The 22,481-nt window shown below is 47.7% G+C and overlaps 1 protein-coding gene across 6 annotated transcripts in view; it reads right to left on the bottom strand.

The window, feature by feature from the left end:
- The window catches only part of UIMC1 (ubiquitin interaction motif containing 1), a 62,852-nt gene extending 42,024 nt beyond the window's left edge, over positions 1-20,828 (bottom strand). For 3 of the 6 annotated variants that reach the window (XM_054037729.1, XM_054037732.1, XM_054037730.1), the window contains exons 1-2: positions 15,953-16,050; positions 2,683-2,833 (exon numbers count right to left, since the gene is read on the bottom strand). In XM_054037729.1, coding sequence (XP_053893704.1) covers positions 2,683-2,833; positions 15,953-16,014 — 213 coding nt within the window. In that variant the 5' untranslated portion in view covers positions 16,015-16,050. Of the gene's footprint in view, positions 1-2,682; positions 2,834-15,952; positions 16,061-20,683 lie in introns of those variants that run through there. The other 3 variants (XM_054037733.1, XM_054037734.1, XM_054037731.1) reach the window with 3 other exon arrangements.
- Between the last annotated feature and the right edge of the window lie 1,653 nt (positions 20,829-22,481).

Below are 22,481 nucleotides of genomic sequence, written 5' to 3'. Positions count from 1 at the left end.
ATCCAACTGACTGTGAACTGCTGTCACTTAAACAGAACCTAACTGACTCATTAATGGTTTCTCTGAGCATCCCTTTCTGTAATATGGCCAGTTATGCCACCAGGATTTATTAAAAACAAAAAGAACGGCCGTATTGAGTCAGCCCAACGGCCCATCTAGCCCAGGATTCTGTCTTCCGACAGTGGCCAGTGCCAGGTGCTTCAGAAGAGATGAACAGGGCAATTATCGAGTGATCCATCCCCTGTTGTCCAGTCCCAGCTTCTGGCCATCAGAGGTTTAGGGACACCCAGAGTAGGAGGTTGTGACCCTGCCCATCTTGGCTAATAGCCACTGATGGACCCATCCTCCAGGAACTTATCTAATTCTTTTTTGAACCCAGTTATACTTTTGGCCTTCACAACATCCCCTGATCAGTTCCACAGGCTGATTGTGCGTTGCGTAAAGAAGTCCTTTCATACGTTTGTTTTAAACTTGCTGCTTATTAATTTCATCAGGTGACGCCTGGTTCTTGTGTTATGGGAAGGGGTAAATAACACTTCCCTAGTCTCTTTCTCCAGAGTAGTCAAGATTTTCTAGACTTCTATCATCATATCCCCCTTGTCTCTTTTCTAAACCGCACAGTCCCAGTCTTTTTAATCTCACCTCATATAGAAGCTGTTCCACACCCCTACTCATCTTTGTTGCCCTTCTCAGTACTTTTCCCAATTCTAATGTATCTTTTTTTGAGATGGGGCAACCAGAACTCCAATCTATATTTAAGGTGTGGGCTTACTGTGGATTATATAGTGGCCTCAAGATATTTTCAGTCTTATTATTTGTCCCTTTCCTTATGGTTCCGAACATGCTTTTCGCTATTTGCCACTGCACATTGAGTGGATGTTTTTAGAGAACTATCCACAATAACTCCAAGGTCTCTTTCTTGCGTGCTAACAAATAATTTAGACCCCGTCATTTTGTATGTATAGTTGTGATTATGGTTTCCAATGTGCATTTCTTTGCACTTATCAACACTGAATTTCATCTGCCATTTTCTTGTCCAGTCACCCAATTTTGTGAGTTTCCTTTGTAACTCTTCACAGTTAGTTTTGGCCTTCACTATCTTGAATAACTTTGTATCATCTGCGAATTTCACCACCTCACTGTTTACCCATTTTTCCAGATCATTTATGAATATTTTGAACAGCACTGGTCCCAGTACAGATCCTTGGGGAACCCTGCTATTTACCTCCCTCCACTGTGAAAACTGACTATTTATTCCTACCCTTTGTTTTCTGCCTTCCAGCCCATTACTGATCTATGAAAGAACCTTTCCCCTTATCCCATGCCTACTATGCTTAAGAGCCTTTGGTGAGAGACCTTGTCAAAGCTTTCTGAATGTCCAAGTACAATATATATCCACGGGATCCCCCTTGTCCACATGTATGTTGACACCCTCCCCCCCCCCCAAAGAATTCTAATAGATTGGTGAGGCATGATTTCCCATTTTTGTTTATAGACTTGATCATACAGTCAGGGAGATTAATCTTTTCATAGTCATGTTTTAAAAGATGCTTGAAAGTGAGGAGACAAATCACATGCATGTTAAGAGGAATAATTGTGGACAATGAGAACTCCTGATCGTTCATCTACGTCAACATCTCTTACAGCTGTTGGTTCTTCTTTCCTTATCGGTTTCACAGTAAAGGCCGCGATACAGCAGACATCTGAAGTTAACTTAGCTTATTGCAGAGCTTGAGGGTTTAGCCCCAGTGACCTATTACTGCCAGACATTCTAGATCTGTCTAGTTAAGGGAATTTCCCAATGGGGTAGAGCTCAGATAATGTGCAGAAATAACAGCCAATAGCATGTGCCCTACAGCTTGTTTTTCCTGCTTACTGATAGTGCTTTCCCTCTCCTCACATGTTAATTGTCAAGACTGATGCTCTAGATGTGGGCACTAAGGGCACTTGATTTAAGATCTATAGCTTGCAAGTGAACGGAAATGCTTGTTAAAACTGTATAATTCTAAAAGCGTCTTAGGCTCCCAAATCACGGCCAGAGCAAAGCAAAGCCAAGACTTAACAACTACAAATGAAAATATTGTTTCAAATCAGGTCCTGTCTCACATACCTTCCATGTCATGAGTTCAGGCCCCTACGCTCTGGAGCTCCCCTGAACCACTGACGCTATCCGTCACCTCCAGACTACCCTAAACAATGCAGTTACCTCTGACGGCTTAGTGGTTAAGGATGAGAGTAGATTACACTCAAGCCTCCATAATTCAGTTTCATGATCTGACACTAGCTGTACTTTGAACAGTTACTTGCATGTAACAGAACCACATTTCTGTGATTTAGTTAAAGAGCAATAAAATAAAAAGTTTGAAAAGATTTGTGAGGTGATTGAGGAAACATGATTTAAATTAGATTTCAGATTCTGTTTGGACAGGTTTTGGTTATCAAATCTCAGAGACATGACTCAGCACCAGCCAATCAGACGGCTCATTTCATAGTCAAATGGGACATGATTAATCTGAACTACACCTTGAAAAGAAACAGAGCAGAACACTAATGGCAAAGTGAAGCAGGCTGCCCCAAGATGCATGGTAGGTACCACTCAGGACAGTCTCTTGTCAGGAATACACTGGTAGATAAGCATGCCCCAGTCAGGATTTTGGGTTCCGCTTTTTTTAAACCACTGACCTCTCCATCGCTGTCAGATATAACAATAAAGGCATCCACAAAACTACGCTTCTTTTTGGCGTCGACCAGGCCCCTCGGCTCTTCCTCCTCCCCGCCCGGGTCCTGAAAGTCAGGGCTTTCTGCATGCTTCTTCTTCCTCGGCATCCTGACTCTGAAAAAAAGAAAGAGGTTGAAAGCAACCATTTCTTTCCATCTGGTTTAGTTTTCCCTTAACAGCCATCCAGTTTTACTATTTTAAGCAAAATACTCCAGGAATTAGGTCTTATTGCAAAGCATGGTGAATTTAGTGTTGTTGGGAGCCACATGCATAAGTCCCTACTCATCAAGTTATGAATACTTTACATAGCTGATTTGCTCAGAAGGGGCTTTGGAGGAGCAGCAGCACACACAAGAACTGCTTTCCATTCTTGTTCTCCAAAGCAATGAGTAAATTCCCACTCAACTCCTCTTTTTAACGCTCATCTGCAAATGTGTTCAATTATTAATTTTACAGCAGGAAATCGCCAGCCCTCCATCAAGGACCCTTGCCGTCCCCTATTAGCACCACCCTACACTACCACTGATGCAGAACAAACCAAGATGTTGTGGTGAATCATGCTGACAACCTGGTGGCCTTGGCACTCCAGAATAGGAAACCACAGCAGCTAAACCAGTTGTCAGCTTTCACATTCAATTAGATGTGGTGCAAAAGCCATAGTTTTCCAATAATGTAGTTATGCTCACAGAACCGTAGCTCCAAGAAACGCTGCACAAGCTCTGCGAGATAGAAGAGTGGGAAAGAGATCGAAAGCAAGAAGTCATGTGCAATGCACATCACATGACCTGCCTTCCCAATGAACAGCGAATTCAAGCTGTCCTCTGCTGAAATACTCTCCCTAAAGGGTCATCTCAAGCCTTTAGTATAAGCAAGGGCACTCGAGATGCCGGGAGAGCCAAGCATTATCACTGCAACCTTGTCAGTGTTACATGCAGCACCAGTGAGGGCAGATGCAAGTGCTAGTCCTAGGGGGATTCTGCGCCAAAAAAATAAAAATTCTGCACACAATATTTTAAAATTTTGCAAAATTCTGTATATTTTATTTGTCAAAATAACACAACATAATCACACCAGTTTCAATTATTTTGATAATTTATTTCAAAATACCTGTCAGTAAGAATGTCTGTAACAATATAGAACAAAAAAAGACTCAGGAATTTTTTTGTTTTGACAGATAGATTCCATACTAGATGGATTAATACAAGAACTTTGAGTAATTCATTTAAACTGCAATACAGAAACATCTTTCCCGCACCCCTCAGAAGCAGTGCAAAGGCTTGGGGGAGTCAGGGCTAACGAAGGAACAGAGGGAGCGGGAAGGAGCCTGGGAGCGAACCTGGAAGGCTATTGGGTGTGGGTGGGAGAAGTATGGAACAGTTTCTTTGGGGGGCAGAGGGGAGTGATTGTTATGGAGTTAGGGACTCCCCCGGGCACATCCTGGTTGATCCCAAGCCCTCCCATTCAGTCAGGCACATCTTCCCCATCCCCATGTGGCCCTGGAGCCCCCCATCCCCATGTGGCCCTGGAGCCCCCCTCCCATTCAGCCCTTGGCTCAATGCTGTCACCCCACTAGCTCCTGACCCTATGCCCCACTCTGCCCCCCACACACACACACTAGCCCTTTTGAACCCAAGTCTGTGATCTCCCAGCAACGCCTTGTGCCTCACGCTGCCTCCTAACCGGGCTCCATGGGCAGGCTAATGTAATGAACGCAGTCGGCTCTTCATGCACCACAGCGGCCTCTGGTGGGCGAAAGGTGGAACTGCAGCGCTTCTTGGGCAGAATGTATTTTCTGCAGGAAAAAAATAATTCTGCACCCAACATGAATTCTGCACATGCGCAGTGAATCAGAATTCCCCCAGAAGTAAATAAGTGCAAGAAAAGCTAGTGCATCAGTAAGTAGCTTCTTTCCTTGTTCATCTATACACTGCAGGGGGGAGCTGCACAAAAGCATTGGCTGCTCTGATCGGTAAAAGCACAGCCAAGAAGACTCAAGAGACACTGTGGCCAAATAAGAGCAGCAAGATGGCGATGGAGTTAAACTCCCATTTTCCTTCTCCATTCCCAAAAGCTGGTTTTGCATTTCAGTTGAACAAGCAAACTGCTGACAGCAATACTCTCCACTTCTTCCAAGAGCATCAAAAAGCTGTTTAAAGTGGTAGACGTGGTATATCTTGACTTTAGTAAGGCTTTTGATACTGTCTCACATGACCTTCTCATTAACAAACTAGGGAAATGCAGCCTAGATGGAGCTACTAGAAGATGGGTGCACAACTGGCTGGAAAACCATTCCCAGAGAGTAGTTATCCAGTGGTTCAACAGTCATGCTGGAAGGTTATAATGAGTGGGATCCTGCAGGGATCAGTTCTGGGTCTGGTTCTGTTCAATATCTTCATCAATGATTTAGATAATGGCACAGAGAGTACACTGATAAAGTTTGCGGACAATACCAAGCTGGGAGGGGTTGCCAGTGTTTTGGAGGACAGGATTCAAATTCTAAATGATCTGGACAAACTGGAGAAATGGTCTGAAGTAAATAGGATGAAATTCAATAAGGACAAATGCAAAGTACTCTACTTAGGAAGGAACAATCAGTTGCACACATAAAAAATGTGAAATGACTGCCTAGGAAAGAGTACTGCGGAAAAGGATCTGGGGTCATAGTGGATCACAAGCTAAATATGAGTCAACAGTGTAACTCTGTTGCAAAAGAAGCGAACATCATACTGGGATGTATTAGCAGGAGTGTTGTAAGCAAGACACGAGAATTAATTCTTCCGCTGATTAGGCCTCAACTGGAGTGTTGTGTAGAGTTCCAGGTGCCACATTTCAGGAAACATGTGGACAAATTGGAGAAAGTCCAGAGAAGAGCAACAAAAATGATTAAAGGTCTAGAAAACATGACCAAGGAGGGAAGATTGAAAAAACTGGGTTTGTTTAGTCTGGAGAAAAGAAGACTGAGAGGGGACATGATAATAGTTTTCAAGCATGTAAAAGGTTGTTACTGTACAAGGAGGAGGGAGAAGAATTGTTCTCCTTAACCTCTGAGGATAGGACAAGAAGCAATGGGCTTAAATTGCAACAAAGGAGGTTCAGGTTGGAGATTAGGAAAAACTTCCTGTCAAGGTGGTTAAGCACTGAAACAAGTTGCCCAGGGAGGTTGTGGAATCTCCATCATTGGAGATTTTTCAGAGCGGGTTAGACAAACACCTGTCAGGAATGGCCATGAGTGCAGGGGACTGGATTAGATGACCCCTGTGATGGGTTCAGTCACAGAGACCCCCTTGGGACTGTCACCTGATGTGCTGAGACTATCTCTGAGCCCGTTTTCTCTGCCAGTTTGGGCCTCCAGAACCCTGCCTTGTTGAGCCAGACATGCCAGTCTGCTCCAACACAGACCCAGGGTCTGAACCATGCAACCCAAAGCTGCAGACTTAACTGAAAACAGTTTAAGAAGTGCTCCTGTCTCTAGCACCCAGACACCCAGCTCCCAGTGGGATCCAATCCCAAATGAATCCGCTTTATTCTGTATAAATCTTATACAGGGTAAACTCATAAATTGTCTGCCCTCTATAACACTGATAGAGTTATGCACAGCTGTTTGCTCCCTCAGGTATTAATTACTACTCTGGGTTAATTAATAAGCAAACAGTGATTTTATTAAGTATAAAAAGTAGGATTTAAGTGGTTCCAAGTAATAACAGACAAAACAAAGCAAGTCACCAAGTAAAATAAAGCAAAACACGCAAGTCTAAGCCTAACACATTTAAGAAACTGATTACAGATGAAATCTCACCCTCAGAGATGTTCCAATAAGCTTCTTTCACAGACTAGACTCCGTCCTAGTCTGGGCCCAATCCTGTCCCCTAGTACAATCCTTGTTAGCTTCAGCTCAGGTGGTAACTAGGGGATTTCTCATGACTGGAACCTCCTTTGTTCTGTTCCACCCCCTTTTATAGCTTTGGCACAAGGCAGGAACCTTTTGTCTCTCTGTGTCCCCACCTCTCCTTCTAAATGGAAAAGCACCAGGTGTAAGATGGATTCCAGTAGCAGGTGACATGGTCCCATGTCCTGTGAGACCCCAAGCCTTCATTCTTCCCGGCCTGACTCACAGGAAGGCTTGCAAGTAAACAGAGCCGACTACAGTCAATTGTCCTGGTTAATGGGAGCCATCAAGATTCCAAACCACCATTAATGGCCCACACTTTGCATAATTACAATAGGCCCTCAGAGTTATATTTCATATTCTAGTTTCAGATACAAGAATGATACATTCATACAAATAGGATGACCACATTCAGCAGATTGTAAGCTTTGTAATGATACCTTACAAGAGACCTTTTGTATATTCCAGTTACATTACATTCACACTCATTAGCATATTTTCATAAAATCATATGGAGTGCGACGTCCCAACCTCTCAAAGTTCCTTCCAGGCCTATGATTCTATGATAAAGCAGCTCATAGACCGGGTCATGGATGCACAGACAGGTTACGTTGCATGCCCACAGTCACCATGCAAGACTAGAACACCCAGGTCCCTCAACTCCTAGCCCAGGGCCTTATCCACTGGTCCACTGCCTCCCTTAAAATGGTTGAAATCTCTTGACTCTACTGGCTTCGGCCTAATATGGAAACACAAGAAATTATACAGCCATGACCCTTGGCTATTTCCCCCATTACCCACGGAGTCCCTGGGCAATGCTCTGGAACTGCTCCCCACAAAGCCAGTGTGACGGAGCAGGGAGCAGGGCAGATTTGCCCTGGGAATGTTGCAGTGGGGATTGCAGTGGGGATGGGGGACTTCCCTTGAAGGAAGCTACCTGAGCTGTAACCTGAGCCAGGAATGGGGGTGGGGAGAATTAACACCTTCTGCCCGGGAGACCGAACAAAGGAGAGGAGGAGCTGGGGGGAGCAGGAAGGGAGGAGCAGCAGGAGGAGTTTGGGGTTTAGTTTCAGGTTGGGCTGGGTGGTGCAACGCAGGGAACCCCAAGCTGGGGTCTAAGCTCCCTGAACCTCCCAGAGGGACCTAATTGAGGGGGTCTGGTCGTACCTACACGCTCTGCTTGAGACTGTGTTCCTGTCCTTGAATAAACCTTCTGCTTTACTGGCTGGTTGAGAGTCGCAGTGAATCTCAGGAAGAGGGGTGCAGGGCCCTGACTCCCCCACACTCCGCAACAGCCAGTCAGGACTTTGGGGAGCCTCCTCTCTCCCTTGGAGCAGACTGTCTTCAGAGCAAGAAGCTCACACGGCTTCACCTCCTGGGTCTGACCTTGGAGCATTCAGCATATACCCCTCCGTGCGCTTCCCACACCGAGTCCGCCCAGGCAGAGTCCTGGGGAAGCCAGAGGGTCCTGCACGCACCCCCCACTTGGCAGTCAGACATGACTCTCAGCCAGCCAGTAAAACAGAGGTTTATTCGATGACAGGAACACAGTCTAAAACAGAGCTTGTAGGTACAGAGAACAGGACCCCTCAGCCGGGTCCATTCTGGGCCCAGCGAGCCAGACAACCCCGTCTGCACTCACTCCCCGTCCCCAGACGGCTCCAAACTGAAACCCCCTCCAGCCCCTCCTCTCTGGCCTTTGTCTCTTTCCCGGGCCAGGAGGTCACTTGATCTCTTTGTTCACCTTTAGCTATCCCCTTGCAGGGGGGAAGGGCCCTAGCCATTTGTTGCCAGGATACAGAGTGTCAGCCATTTATGCACACTGGAGACTTAAGAAATGCATAGGGGAAACTGAGGCACCCACAGAGTATTCAGAGGAAACATTAAAAACAGTCCCACTTCGTTACACCAATACTGAGCAGAACATTCCCTCTCAAACACCAGAGGAGTTCAAGCACGCAGTGGCTTCAATAGAAGTGAAGGACAGGAACATGCTCAGAACTCGTGCTGACTGAAGAACAAGAGTGTAGCACATTGCTTCATCTGCAGGCAGGCCTGGTCTCTGGTACAAAGTTAGGTTGACCTAAGTCAAATTGTGTCGACCTAGTTGTGCATGTGTCTACACCAAAATTTATCTCCTGCCGACACAATAACACCACACTCCTGAGCAATGCAGAGCCACGGCTGACCTATTTAGGTTGACAAAGTGCTAGTACAGACAGTGCATTAGTTGTGTCAACCATAACAGTCCTCCAGCAGCTGTCCCACAGTGCCCCTGTCCCCACAACAGTGGCCATTCTCGTCATGGTTTTGAACTCCACTGCTCAGGGGTCACAGAAACTGGAAGCTCACCTTCCCCCTTACAAATCTCCGTGTGCTTTTTAAATGCTGTCTCCTGATTGCCCACCTTGACGAGCACACCTACCACCTCACCTTTGTTCTATGCAGGCACCCATGCAGGCTCCATGCATAAAGACAAGCACTAGACCCACTCCTGTCTTGAGCAGGCTAGAAGTCTTGGATCTTCTTGGCCTGTAGGGAAAGACGCTCTGCCAGCGCAGCTACAGACCAGCCATAGAAATATAGACATCTACTGGCAGGATGCAGAGACTGGGGCACGACAGGGATGAGCAGCAGTGCCATGGGAAAGCAAAGGAACTTTGCCAGGCATACCAGAAGGCGATGGAGGCCAACAACAAATCTGGTGCTTCTCCCTAGACCTGCTGCTTCCATAATGAACTGCAGGCCAGACCTGGCAGGTACCTCCCCAGAATCCTGCATTTGATTGTGTAAAAAGCAACAGAGGGTCCTGTGGCACCTTTGAGACTAACAGAAGTACTGGGAGCATAAGCTTTCGTGGGTAAGAACCTCACTTCTTCAGATGCAAGTGTCCATTTGATTGTGGACACTTCACAGGATCCCAAGGCAGAGACTCCTACCATGAACAGCAAAAGGAAGAGGAAGGAGATACACCAGATGACTCAAACCACATGGCGACCCAAGAGCTATTTGAAATGCTACTGGAGTTACGCCATTTCCGCCAGACAAGTGCAGAAGAGCCGGCTGATTAAGGGTCAGGGAACCCGAATAAGTGCATAATTCCAAATAAGCATTTTTCATTGCCCAAAACTTTATCTTCCTCCTTTCCTCCCCCACCGCACTTCTCTCCCATGTAAAATGGCGCCCATCCCATCCGCAAGTTTAGAGACCAAAGGCTTTGACTTTTGATAGCTTACTTTACTTGTATAATGTTACAAAATGAAACGTTAGAGAATAACGTTACAGAACAATTAGCCATGGTATGCAACCTGCACTTAAATCAGCCTCTGTACCAGGTGACTGCAGAATAGCTAATGTAACTCAGATTTTTTGAAAGGATCCAGAGGCGATCCTGACAATTTCAGACCGGGAAGCCTAACTTCAGTATCAGGCAAACTGGTTGAAACGATAGTAAAGAACAGAAGTATCAGACACAGAGATGAAGATTGTGTGTTGGGGAAGAGTCAACATGGTTTTTGAAAAGCTAAATCATGCCTCACCAACATATTAAAATTCTTTGAAGGGGTCAACAACATGTGGACAGGGGTGAAGCAGTGGATACAGTGTACTTGGACTGTCAGAAAGCTTTTGATAAGGTCCCTCACCAAAGATTCTTAAGCAACGTACACAGTCATGGGATAATAGGGAAGGTCCACTCATGGATCAGTAACTGGTTAAAAGATAGGAACCAAAAGGTAGAAATAAATGGTCAGTTTCCCAATGGAGAGAGGTAAATAGGGTCCCACAAAGGACAAGTACTGTTCAACACATTCATAAATGATCTGGAAAAAGCGGTAAACAGTGAGGTGGGAAAGTTTGCAGACGATACAAAATTACCCAAGATAGTTAAGTTCAAAACTGACAGAAGAGTTACAAAGGGATCTCACAAAATCAGGTGACTGGGCAATAAAATTGCAGATAAAATTCAATGTTGAACAAGGCAAAGTAATGCACATTTGAAAACAAAATCCCAAAGATGCATACAAAATGATGGGGTCTAAATTAGCTGTTACTGCTTAAGAAAGATCTTAGAATCATTGTGGATAGTTCTCTGAAAACATCCATTCAATGTGCCATGGCAGTCAAAAAACCCAAAAACCTAACAGCATGTTGGGAACCATTAGGAAAGAGATAGAAAATATCTTAAGGCCACCATGTAAATCCATGGTGCACCCACATCTTGAATACTGCATGCAGTTCTCACCACTCCATCTCAGGACGACCAGGGATGGATCACTCTGTAAATAGCTCTGTTCTGGTCATTCCCTCTGAAGCATTTGGCACTGGCCACTTTTGGAAGACAGGATACTGGGCTAGATGGGCCATTGGTCTGACCCAGTGTGGCAATTCTTATGCTCTTATAAAGTAATATGTTAGTCCAAATGCACAATACACATCAGATCTGTTCTTGCACTTAGACAGAGGTAGAACAAACACAGAGGTAGAGGTGGCGTCCGCTTTTCAGTTCTTCGGTTTGTTGGGCTAAGCAGGAGGTTCTGGGTAGTACTGAATAGAGATCGTCTCTTTTATGTTCTTGAACACTCTCAATGAAACTTTTATGGAGATACTCTACAAACCTCTCCAGAACATCCCTAGAGACAACAGCTTGTTTCTTTTCCCAAAATAGGAGTTTTTCCCATGCCATTCTGCAATGACTTCCCCTGGCACCATGGCAGGAAATAGGCTACAAGCATAAGGGCCCAGGTAGCTTCAGGATGCCAACAGCAGCTAGGGTCTATGTGCCTCTGTCAGGCACGAGATATCAGCCAAAATCACCACTGCCTGTGAAAACAATGGCAATACTCACCACGCAGCCCCAATATTCCTGCCTAGAGGCACCCAGCATCTAGACCTTCCACCCCTTAAAACATCCCACCTCCTCCCTGCTAGACTAGGCCATATTCACCATGGCCTGAGCTGCACAGCTGTTATAAAGGCGCTCCAGAGGGACAATTAGCATTTCTGATGACAGGTGTTCATGGGAATAATGTGAGGGAGTTTTGAGACTTTTCTTTCCCTTCCCATTGTAACTGTAAATCTAATGATGTGTCTGTCTCTTCTAACCAGCAGCCTGTGGTGCGGTGGCATTGAGAGGTGCCCCCTCCATGCCCACTGAACATCTGACTCTGATCAGGAAGACAAAGAAGACAACTATGGAGGATATGTTTGGCGAGATCCTCCAGTCCTCTATGGCCTCGGCTTGTGAACGCTGGGCTTAGAAGGGCCGTATGAGCAGGAGCACAGCAAAGGACTGAGAATGGAGACAGTGGCTCCGCAGGAGAGGGAAAACGACGGAGAAGTGCATCAGGAAATGCACCAGGACATCCTGGGTTTGCTCAGGCAACAAACCCCGATGTTGCAGAGTATTCTGACCTACATGCCCAAAGGTGCTGGGACTCGGCAGCCTCTTCAGGGCTTAGAGAACTCTGTGCTCAGTGCTCCCGACACTCCTCTGTAGGTGTAGGGAGGCAACTTGGGGTCCTTAACCCGATCACTCCATTCCAGACAACACAGAGAACCATAGTTACACATCCACCGACCTGTCAAACCCACACATCAGCCACACTGCACTACATCGCAAAAGATTTTACATCCCTGAACATACATTATCACTGTTTACTTGCGTTTTGAGGTGAGGTTTTAAAGGATGGCTCACCAAGTTAGTGTTGCTAAAATGTTTTTACCTTGTGTATTTGCACTTCAATTTTGTTTTCTGCTTCTTTGCTCGTGATGACGTTCTATTTTTGGAGACTCAGAGTACATTTATCAGTTTACACCAGCATTATAGCTGCATTAAAGAATTCTGAATTCATACACACGAGACACACTATTTCATAAAAGCATCACACAATACTGTGGCTGACTATAAAAATGGTCTTTTAAAGCCTCCCTCAGCTATACAGGTCCACAGTTGGCTCTTCTAACAGCCCTTGTGTCTGGCTGTTCAAATTCAGCAGACAGATGGTCCATCACACCTCTCCACCCAGGCAGTAGCCTGTTCCCCTTTGCCTCAGATATTATGCAGTACACAACATGCAGTATAACAATGGGGATGTTTGCCTCACTGAAATCCCACTAGTGAGTAAAGAGTGCCAGCGACCTGTCAAGCTACCCAAAGCCCATTAAATTGTCTATTTGCTGATAGCTGAAGCTTTCTCTGGTGCTGTCGAGGTCGTCAGTGTATGTCTTCCTGAGCCAGGAGCAGGCCGGGTTCCCCAGAATCACAACTGGCATTTCACATTGTCAATGGTAATGTGTCAGTCAGGGAAGACTGTCCCTGCTTGCAGGTTTTTGAAAAGTCCTGTGTTCTTAAAGATGTGTCCCTGACCAGCCCACACAGATATCAGTGATGCATCCCCAGTGATCAACTAGTGGAAAAGTCTCTCTTTCTGTTTACGCACTCAGAGTCAAGGTGGGATGGTCCCAGAATAGGATGTGTGCGCCATCTATCACCCCACTGTAGTTCAAGATTGCTATTGCTGCAAATCTATGCACTATTTCCTGCACATTACCAAGACTAACAGTCCTGTGTCGCAGGATATACTTAATGGCCTTACACACTTGGAAAAAAATGGCCCCCACTGTAGATTTTCCAACTTTAAACTGATTGGCCACTGACCAATAGCAATCCGGCATTGCAAGCTTCCAGAGCATGATAGCCACTTGCTTCACCACAGTCATTGCAGCTGATTTCGGCCTCCCTGCTCTGGAGATCTGAGGCGAGCTCAGCACACAGATTCAGGAATGTGGCCATTCGCATCCAAATGTTCTGCAAGCATTATTCGTCATCCCAAACCTGCATTACAATTCAATCCCACCAATCAGTGCTTGTTTCTCAGGCCCAGAAGCCAACATCCACTGGGTGGAGCTGCTCCATGAATGTCAGAAACAACCTGGAATTTCTACTCGTTGTGTCCATCAGCACGCAGTCATTACACTGGCATAGCCCTGCAGCTTCCTCACTGCATGCTCAGTTATAGTGGCACTACCTGGGTTCTGCAAATACAGGAGAATTGTGCATCCTGTATTAGCAACAGTCATTAGAACTACACTGAGCTCTGCAGGGTGCATGCTTCTGCCAGAAATATGGTGCACACTGAAAAGCGATGTGTGGGACTGTCCGAGATTTTTAAAACGGTGTGAAAATTATAGGATGGAGCAGGCATCATGGAATGGAGAAATGCATGATGGGAACTTGACTCCTAGTAGCATAGACATGGCCTGAGGGCTGGTCTACACTGGGGAGGGGGGGGGAATCGATCCAAGATACGCAACTTCAGCTACGCGAATAGCGTAGCTGAAGTCAAAGTATCTTGGATCGAATTACCTGGGGTCCACACGGCGCAGGATCGACGGCCGCAGCTCCCCAGTCGACTGCGCTACCGCCGCTCGCTCTGGTGGAGTTCCGGAGTCGACGGTGAGCGCATTCGGGGATCGATATATCGCGTCTTAACGAGACGCGATATATCGACCCCGGATAAATCGATTACTACCCGCCAATACGGCAGGTAGTGAAGACGTACCCTTAGATTCGGTGAGAGAAGACTGGAAGGCAGGAATAAACAACTTCCCATCCCCTCCTCCTGCAGCCTTGTGCAAGTCACTTAGTATATTTCCCTCGCTTACCCCCATCTGTAAATCTGGGATGACAACCCTTGGAGTGAGGATTAATTGATAATGAAGGGCAATAAGGAAGAGTTTTAAAGTACATTAGGAAGAAAAACAATTCTAACAGTGATGTTGGTCCATGACTAGATGGAAAAGGTGGAATTATCAATAGTAATGCAGAAAAGGCAGAGCATTCAATAAACATTTCTGTTCTGTGTTTGGGGACAAGACAGATGATGTGGTAATAGCATGTGAGAATATGAAATACTTTCCATTCCAATAGTATTTCGGGAGGATGTTAAACAGGAACTACAAAAATCAGACATTTTTAAAACAGCAAGTCCAGATAACTTGCACTCAAGTGTTTCAAAAGTGCTGGGTAAGGAGCTGGTGGACCATGAATGTTGATTTTCAATAAGTCTTGGAATACTGGGGAAATTCCAGAAAACTGGAAGCTAACGTTGTGCCAATATTTAAAAAGGGTAAATGGCTTGTCAATCTGACATTGATCTGGGGCAAGATAATGGAGCAGCTGATATGGCACTCGATTAATAAAGAATTAAAGGAGGGTAATATAATTAATGTCAATCAACATGGGTTTATGGAAAATAGATCCTGTCTAACTCACTCAATATCTTTTTTTGACAAGATTATAAGTTTGGTTGATAAAGGTAACAATGTTGATGTAATATACTTAGACTTCTGAATGGCGTTTGACTTGGTACCACATGACATTTTGATTAAAAAATTGGAATAATATAAATCAACATGGCCCACCTTACATGGATTGAAAGCTGGCTAACTGAGAGGTCTCAAAATGTAACTAGAAATGGGGAAACATTAGCAAGCAGTGTGTTTCTAGTGGGGTCTTGCAGGGACCTGTTCTTATTTAACATTTTTATCAAGGACCTGCAAGAAATCATAAAATCATCACTGATATAGTTTGCACATGACACACAAATTGAGGAAATGGGAAATAAGAAAGAGGACAGGTCGCTAATACAGAATGCTCTGTTTACAAAGTAGCAACTGTGTTAGTCTGTATCCGCAAAAAGAACAGGAGTACTTGTGGCACTTTAGAGACTAACACATTTATTTCACCATAAGCTTTCGTGGGCTACAGCCCACTTCTTCAGATGCATAGAATGGAACACACAGACAGAAGATATTTATACATACAGAGAACATGAAAAGGTGGAAGTACACATACCAATTATAAAAGGCCAATCAACTGAGGTGAGCTATCAGTAGCAGCAGAAGAAAAAACTTTGAAGTGATAATCGAGATGGGTCAAAAACTCCAAAGTTTTTTCTTCTGCTGCTACTGATAGCTCATCTCAATTGATTGGCCTCTTACAGTTGGTATGCGTACTTCCACCTTTTCATGTTCTCTGTATGTATAAATATCTTCTGTCTGTGTGTTCCACTCTATGCATCTGAAGAAGTGGGCTGTAGCCCACGTAAGCTTATGCTGAAATAAATTTGTTGGTCTCTAAGGTGCCACAAGTCCTCCTGTTCTTTTTACAGAATGCTCTGGATCCCTGGGGGAGCTGGGTGCAAGGAAAAATATGTTTTAATATTGCTAAATGTAAACGTGTACACCTAGGACCAAAGAACATCGGCCAGTGTCACACGATGGAGGACTCTACCCTGGGAAGCAGTGACTCGGAAACAGATTTGGGGATTGTGGTGGATAATCACCTGAACATGCAGTACCTGTGCAACCTGGTGGCTGCAAAGGCTAATGCGATCCTTGGATGCATAAACAGGTGATCTCGAGTAGGAGCAGAGAAGCGATCTTCCCTCTGTATTTGGCACAGGTGCTACCGCTGTTGGAACCCTGTGCCCAGGTCTGGTGCCTACGGTTCAAGAAGGAGGTTGATAAATTGGAGAAGGTTTAGAGAAGTGCCATGAGAGTGATTAAAGAATTAGAAAACCTGCCCTACGGTATTTGACAATGGGCTCTTCAAACTGGCACAGAAAGCTATAACATGACCCAATGGCTGGAGGGGGAAGCTACATAAAGTGTAAATTTTTAACAGGGAGGGTAATTAACCGTTGGAACAGTTTACCCCGGGTTGTGGTGGATTCTCCATCACTAACAATTTTTAAATCAAGATTGGATGTTTTCCCAAAATATTTGCTCTAGAATTCTTTGGGGGCAGTTCTAGAGCCTGTGTTATACCGGAGGAGGTCACACTAAAGAAGAGAAGACTGAGGGGGGTGACATGAGTGTTAACAGTTTTCAAATGCATACAAGTTTGTTACAAGAGGAGGGAGGTAAATTGTTCTTCTTAACCTCTGAGGACAGGACAGGAAGCAATGGGCTTAAATTGCAGCAAGGGAGGTTTGGGTTGGACGTTAGGAAAAACTCCCTAACTGTCAGGGTGGTTAAGCACTGGAATAAACTGCCTAGGGAGGTTGTAGAATCTCCATCATTGGAGAATTCTGAGAGCAGTTCAGACAAACACCTGTCAGGAATGGTCTAGATCAGTGCTTTTCAAAGTTCAGGTCATGACCCAGGACTGGGTTGTGGCATGTAAGGCACTGGGTCGCCTGGCTCAGCACCCAGGGACCCTGGCGGCTCTGGTCAGCACCACCAACCGGGACGTTCAAAGTCCCATTGGTGGTGCTGCCCAGCTAAGGCAGGCTAGTGCCTACCTGTTCCAATACTGTGCTGCATCCTGGAAGTGGCCAGCATCAGGTCCGGCTTCTAGGCAGGGCAGCCACGGGGCTCCGTGTGCGCCCCCGGCCCCCAAGCACCAGCTCTGTACTCCCATTAGCCGGGAACCAGCCAATGGGAGCTGGAGGGGGTCGGTGCCTGCAGGCAAAAGCCGTGTGGAGCCAATTGCACGCCTCTGCCTGGGAACCAGACCTGCTGCTGGATGCTTCTGGGTGCAGCGTGGTCCACAGTGCCAGGTCAGGCAGGAAGCCTCCCTCTGCACCCCGGATGTGCCACTGACCGGGAGCCACCAGAGGTAAGCCCATGCCCCAGCTAAACCCGGGGTTGTGAGTTCAATCCTTGAGGGGCCATTTAGGGATCTAGGGCAAAAATCTGTCTGGGGATTGGTACTGCTTTGAGCAGGGGGTTGGACTAGATGACCTCCTGAGGTCCCTTCCAACCCTGATATTCTATGAAACCCCACACCCCAATCCCCTGCCCCAGCCCTGAGCCCCCACAAACCCAGAACTCCTTCCTGTACCCCAAACCCCTCATCCCCAGCTCCGTTGGGTCACAGGCACCAACCATTTTCTTCAACTGGGTCCCTAGAAAAAAAGTTTGAAAACTACTGGTCTAGACTAGGGGGTCTCACAACAAAATTTTTGGTGGCCTCAGAGTGTGGCCACCAACTCTTGCTGGTGGCCGTGCTGACAATTTTTCCTAAAATATTTGATTAACTTTAGGAAAAACAAATAAATATGTGCATATACATGTCCAAATCACTGTAATTTATGTAGGTAGGGGTTTTTTTAGACTCAGTAATAAAAATAATTTACAGTTGTCTCTATTCTTTACTGGACCTAAACAGAATAAAAACAGAAATAAGGTACTTTGCATGTTCTTGTCTTTTTGCTGTTGTTTCTTTTGATTTTTTGGTTGCACTTTTTTTTCTTCTCAGACTTGCTAGCTGGTAAGTCTTTTGCTGTGAAAAGTGATATTTGTATGTTTGCTAATATCACTTTTCACAGCAGCTTTACTCAGCCACAGCAAACCCTGGGACAAATTAAGCCCTGGATGGGGAGGTGGGCAGAGAGGCAGCAGGGGGTGGTGAGCCTGGAACCAGAGCCTGCCACCATGTGGATGGAGCCTGAAGCCCTGTGGCCAAAGCCTGGGAAAGTGGGGAATTCACCGGCTGCCTGCACCTCCAGTGTCTGTGTGGCCCTGGGAGAGGGGACACTGCGCCCCCCCTGCCCCCGAGCCCAGGAGGCTGTGGCAGCAAGAAAAGGCCCTGGTGGCTGCATTTGAGAAACACTGGTAGACAATACTTAGTCCTGCCAAGAGTGCAGGGGACCGGACCTGCTGGCCTCTCGTGGTCCCTTCCAGTCCTACAATTCTATGAAATGATCGCAGTGGTCCCTCCTGGCCTTGCAATCTATGAATAAGGTTTGGGAAGCCCCTGGAAGATGAAGAGTGCTGTATCAATTCTATGCATTGATTTTAAAAGGGACTGCAATTGTCAAGGCGCAATCAATAAATTCCTGTTTGTCTGCTACTGCAAAATAAAACAGGGCTCCCAACCAGGGCTTTGGAGCTGTGCTCCGGCTCTGGAGCAAGCTCCAGGCATAAACCTGCAGCTCCACTGCTCCGGAGCTGCTCCGCGCTCCAGCTCCACTCCAAAGCCCTGCTCCCAACAAGACCCTGCAGCATGTGGAAGGGCGTTAGCTCTTGAAAGACAAAACTGTCCTGCTCCAGCTGAGCTACATTTGGACATGGCTGGAGATTCCTTCTTACTGCTCTTCGGTTCCCTCCCCTGCACCAGACACACACCTCCTGGATGCAGGCAACTGCCCTTCTGAGATTCCATTAGAGTGGGGGAGGAGCCTTATCAGAGGAAAGAGATGCACAGACCAAGCCCTTTGGGATGATGGACAGAAGCAGCACCAAACAGACCTTTGGTCTCTGCTGTCTGAGTCCTTTCAGCTGGGCAATAGCCCCGTATTTGGGGAATCTGATTGTAAACCTAGATTTACCAGGAAAACAAGGCAAACAAAAATGAGTAAAAACATCCACGTCCCTAACTCCCTTCCAATTGTGCAACGCACCTTCTGCATGCAGCACCACATTCGATAAGGGATCACTTAGAAGCATCAGTTGGCGGTCTGATGATTTACTTATCCCTGACATTCTCCAAAAGAGATGCACAGAGCTTTACCCACACAACTCCCACCGCAGGAAGGGACTGAGGAGGCAGAGAGACCGTCTGTACAAGATACACTAAGTGAACAAGGCAAAAAAGGAAGCATTTATCAGCGATCTTTGCAGGGGGACAACTACCGGTAACTGAGGCAATGTGATTTGCTTTCACAGCAATGACACAGACTAAAGAATGAATTACTTACTACAACTTGTGCAAACTGGCTCGCATCTTGCTTTCCAGTCACCCACTTGCTAAGAACATCTCCTTCTAAATGTTCCGACAGCAAAGGTGACCCAATAATGAGAGAACTCACACATGCTTCTCTCCACCCGTAACATTTGTAGGGGTATTCTTGACGATCCCCAACTGGTGATTATCTGTCACTTTCTCTCTCCCCATCTATCATTTTGATGAATCAGAAAACAATTACTGACAGGATCATTCAAAATCTTGACACTGCAGCTACAGACTTGCCAAGCTATGACAGCTAAAAAAGGCTTGAAAAATGAGGCCAAAAATGAATGACTCTCCTCCACAGGTAAGTTTCGGAGAGGTCTGAGAGGGGGGGCTGCTGCTTTGTAAACGTCTCCCTCCCCTCAAGAATGATACACGTTGCTGACAATCAGCACCATGGACTAATCACCACAGGGGCTAATTCCACACTAGGCCCTTCCCTAGCCTCTTCTACCCAGAGGCCTTGGGGCTCTTTGCAGCCATTATTTCATTCCACCTCCCTGCAGCCTTGAGAGCCAGGCCTTATTGACAGGAATTCCTACTTCCCCACGGGGACGCTGCGTCCCAGGGAGAGGCCTGATTTCCTGAGGTGCTGAGCACACCGCAGTTCCACTAAAGCCAATGAGAGCAGCCCATCTCAGCATCTTGGGAGATCTGGCCAAAGAGGGCCAGCATCGCCCGACCAGCAGATCAGTCACAGGGGCAGGACTAGAACCCAGGACCCCGGAGTCCCAGGCCTGCAATTTACCCACTAGACGGCACTTCCCTAAGGCCCTGATCCGGCCAGGAGCTCTCTGCCGGGAGGACCCGGAGCTCTGGTAGAGACTTGCTGACGCAGGCTCTCCTGCAGGACAGGGGCCTAAGTGCTCACCTAAAACCAACCATGGCTTTCAGAGGGCTGGGCTAGGGGGTGTCGGCCAAGGCTGGCCCAGAGCCCCAGCTAACCCCCAAGAGCGCCCCCCCTGGACAGGGTCTTACAGTCTCTTGCTATGACCCCTCCACCCCCTGGTAACGTGCGGGAGTGGTTTGGGGCACCCTCCAGAGCGGCCTGGGGGGGCACCCAGCGGGGGGTGGGGAGGGAGGAGGCCTCCAGCGGGGGGGTCAGGCCTGGAGGGGGAAGGACTGGGGCACCAAGCGGGGGGGGGGGGGGGCGCAGGGACTGGTGCATCCGGCCGGGGGGGAGGGGGGGGTCAGGCCTGGAGGAGGAGGGACGGAGCACCCGGGGGGGGGGTCGGGGCGAGGGGGAGAGACTGGGGCACCAAGCGGGGGGAGGGAGGGGGGCACCCGGGGGGGGGTCAGGCCGGGAGGGAGGAGCGGGGGGGCGGGGCAGGGTACTCACCGGACCCAGTGGCTCCCACAGGCCGTAGCTCCGCCCACTCCCGGCCCGCTTGGCAGCGCGAGGGCGGTGTCTCCGCTCCCTCCCCGCGGCCCGAACCGACTCACCCGCCGCGATCAGCGGGTCCGCTGCCCACACTCAAGCTGGCGGCGGCGGCCTCACTGCCCTCTGCCCTCATTCAACATGGCGGCAGCAGCCTCACTTTGGGATCACGTGTTGGCCCTTTCCCATGTGACCCCGGGTGAGGCCTGGGCCGCCATCTTGCCTCCGGGCAGAGAGGAGCCGTTTGCCAGGAGTTGGTTCTTTCCCTCCTCACTGGTTCGTGGTTTGGTTTCCCAGCATTGCCCCCAGAGCTTGGCAGCACTGCAGCCGGGGCACGGCCGTCACACAGCCTTACGACAGGCAGTGGGTCAGACCCTCGGCCCACCCAGCCCAGCAGCCCGGCGTCTGGCAGTGGCCGCTGCCAGGTGCGTCAGAGCGAATGATCAGGACGGGGCGATTTATTGAGTGATCCATCCCCTGTCATCCAGTCCCAGCTTCTGGCCGCCAGAGCAGGGGGCTGCCTCCCTGACCATTGCGGCTAGCAGCCATTGATGGACCTGTCCTCCAGGAACTTGTCTAGCTCTTTTTTGAACCCACTTATACTTTTGGCCTTCACAACATCCCCTGGCAATGAGTTCCACAGGTTCACTGTTGATTGGCTGAAGAAATACTTCCTTAGGCCTTGCGTCTGAAGAAGTGAGGTTCTTACCCACGAAAGCTTATGCTCCCAATACTTCTGTTAGTCTCAAAGGTGCCACAGGACCCTCTGTTGCTTTTTCCTGGTTCTTATGTTATGGGAAGGGGTAAATAACACTTCCCTAGTCACTTTCTCCATATTGTAGACCTCTATCATCATATCCCCCCTTAGTCGTCTCTTTTTTTACATATTGAACAGTCCCAGTGTTTTCAACCTTTCCTTGTATGGACGCTATTCCAGACCCCTTCTCATTTTTTTGCCCTTCTCTGTACTTTCTCCAATGCCAATATATCTTTTTTGAGTTGGAGTAATGTAAGGTTACCATCCGTCTGGGTTTCCCCGGACATATCTGGTTTTTTCAGCTTTAAATGGCCGTCCGGGGGGGATTTCTAATAAAGTAGAAATGTCCAGGAGTTCCCCCTTCCCCTCATGCAGAGTGCGGCGCGGCTGATTGGACGGCTGGGCCTGATTGAAAGCCGCTCGCAGCCACTGGGGCCTCTAGCAACCACAGTCCCTCCCCCTCCCCCACTCCCTCCTCCCCCGCAGAGCAGCACGGCACAGTGTTTGGCTGCATGTGGAGCTCGCAGCTCTCCCTCGGCCTGGTGGGGGGGCAGGCAAGGGACAGGGAATGGGGGGTTAGATTGGTCGGGGGTTCGGGGGGGGGCTGTCGGGAGAAGGGGGTATAGAGAGCAGTTGGAGCAGTCACGGGACAGGGATCAGGGAGACTTAGATAGGGGGTGGGGTCCTGGGGGCAGTTAGGATGGGGGGTGTCTCAGGAGAGGGCAGTCAGGGGACAGGTAGGGGGATTCTGAGGGGGGTGGGAAGTGGGAGGGGGCAGGGCTAGGACGGCACCCCGTGTCCTCTTTTTTGATTGTTGAAATATGGTAACCCTAGAGTAATGAGAACTGCACACTGAACAGTCCCAGTCTTTTTAATCTCTCCTTGGACGGACACATTATCTGGTTCTGAGTAAACTAGTTTGTCTGGCTCTTGCAATCCATGTTACTGAGGGCTGGGAGTGAAGCTACCTCAGAATGGAGTGCCTTTTTATCTAGCAGATGT

Source organism: Malaclemys terrapin, chromosome 8, assembly GCF_027887155.1.
Source record: "Malaclemys terrapin pileata isolate rMalTer1 chromosome 8, rMalTer1.hap1, whole genome shotgun sequence".
In the NCBI taxonomy this organism is placed as follows: domain Eukaryota; kingdom Metazoa; phylum Chordata; order Testudines; family Emydidae; genus Malaclemys; species Malaclemys terrapin.
The sequence above is the reverse complement of the archived record's forward strand: the minus strand, read 5'-3'. Positions and strand labels throughout refer to the sequence as shown.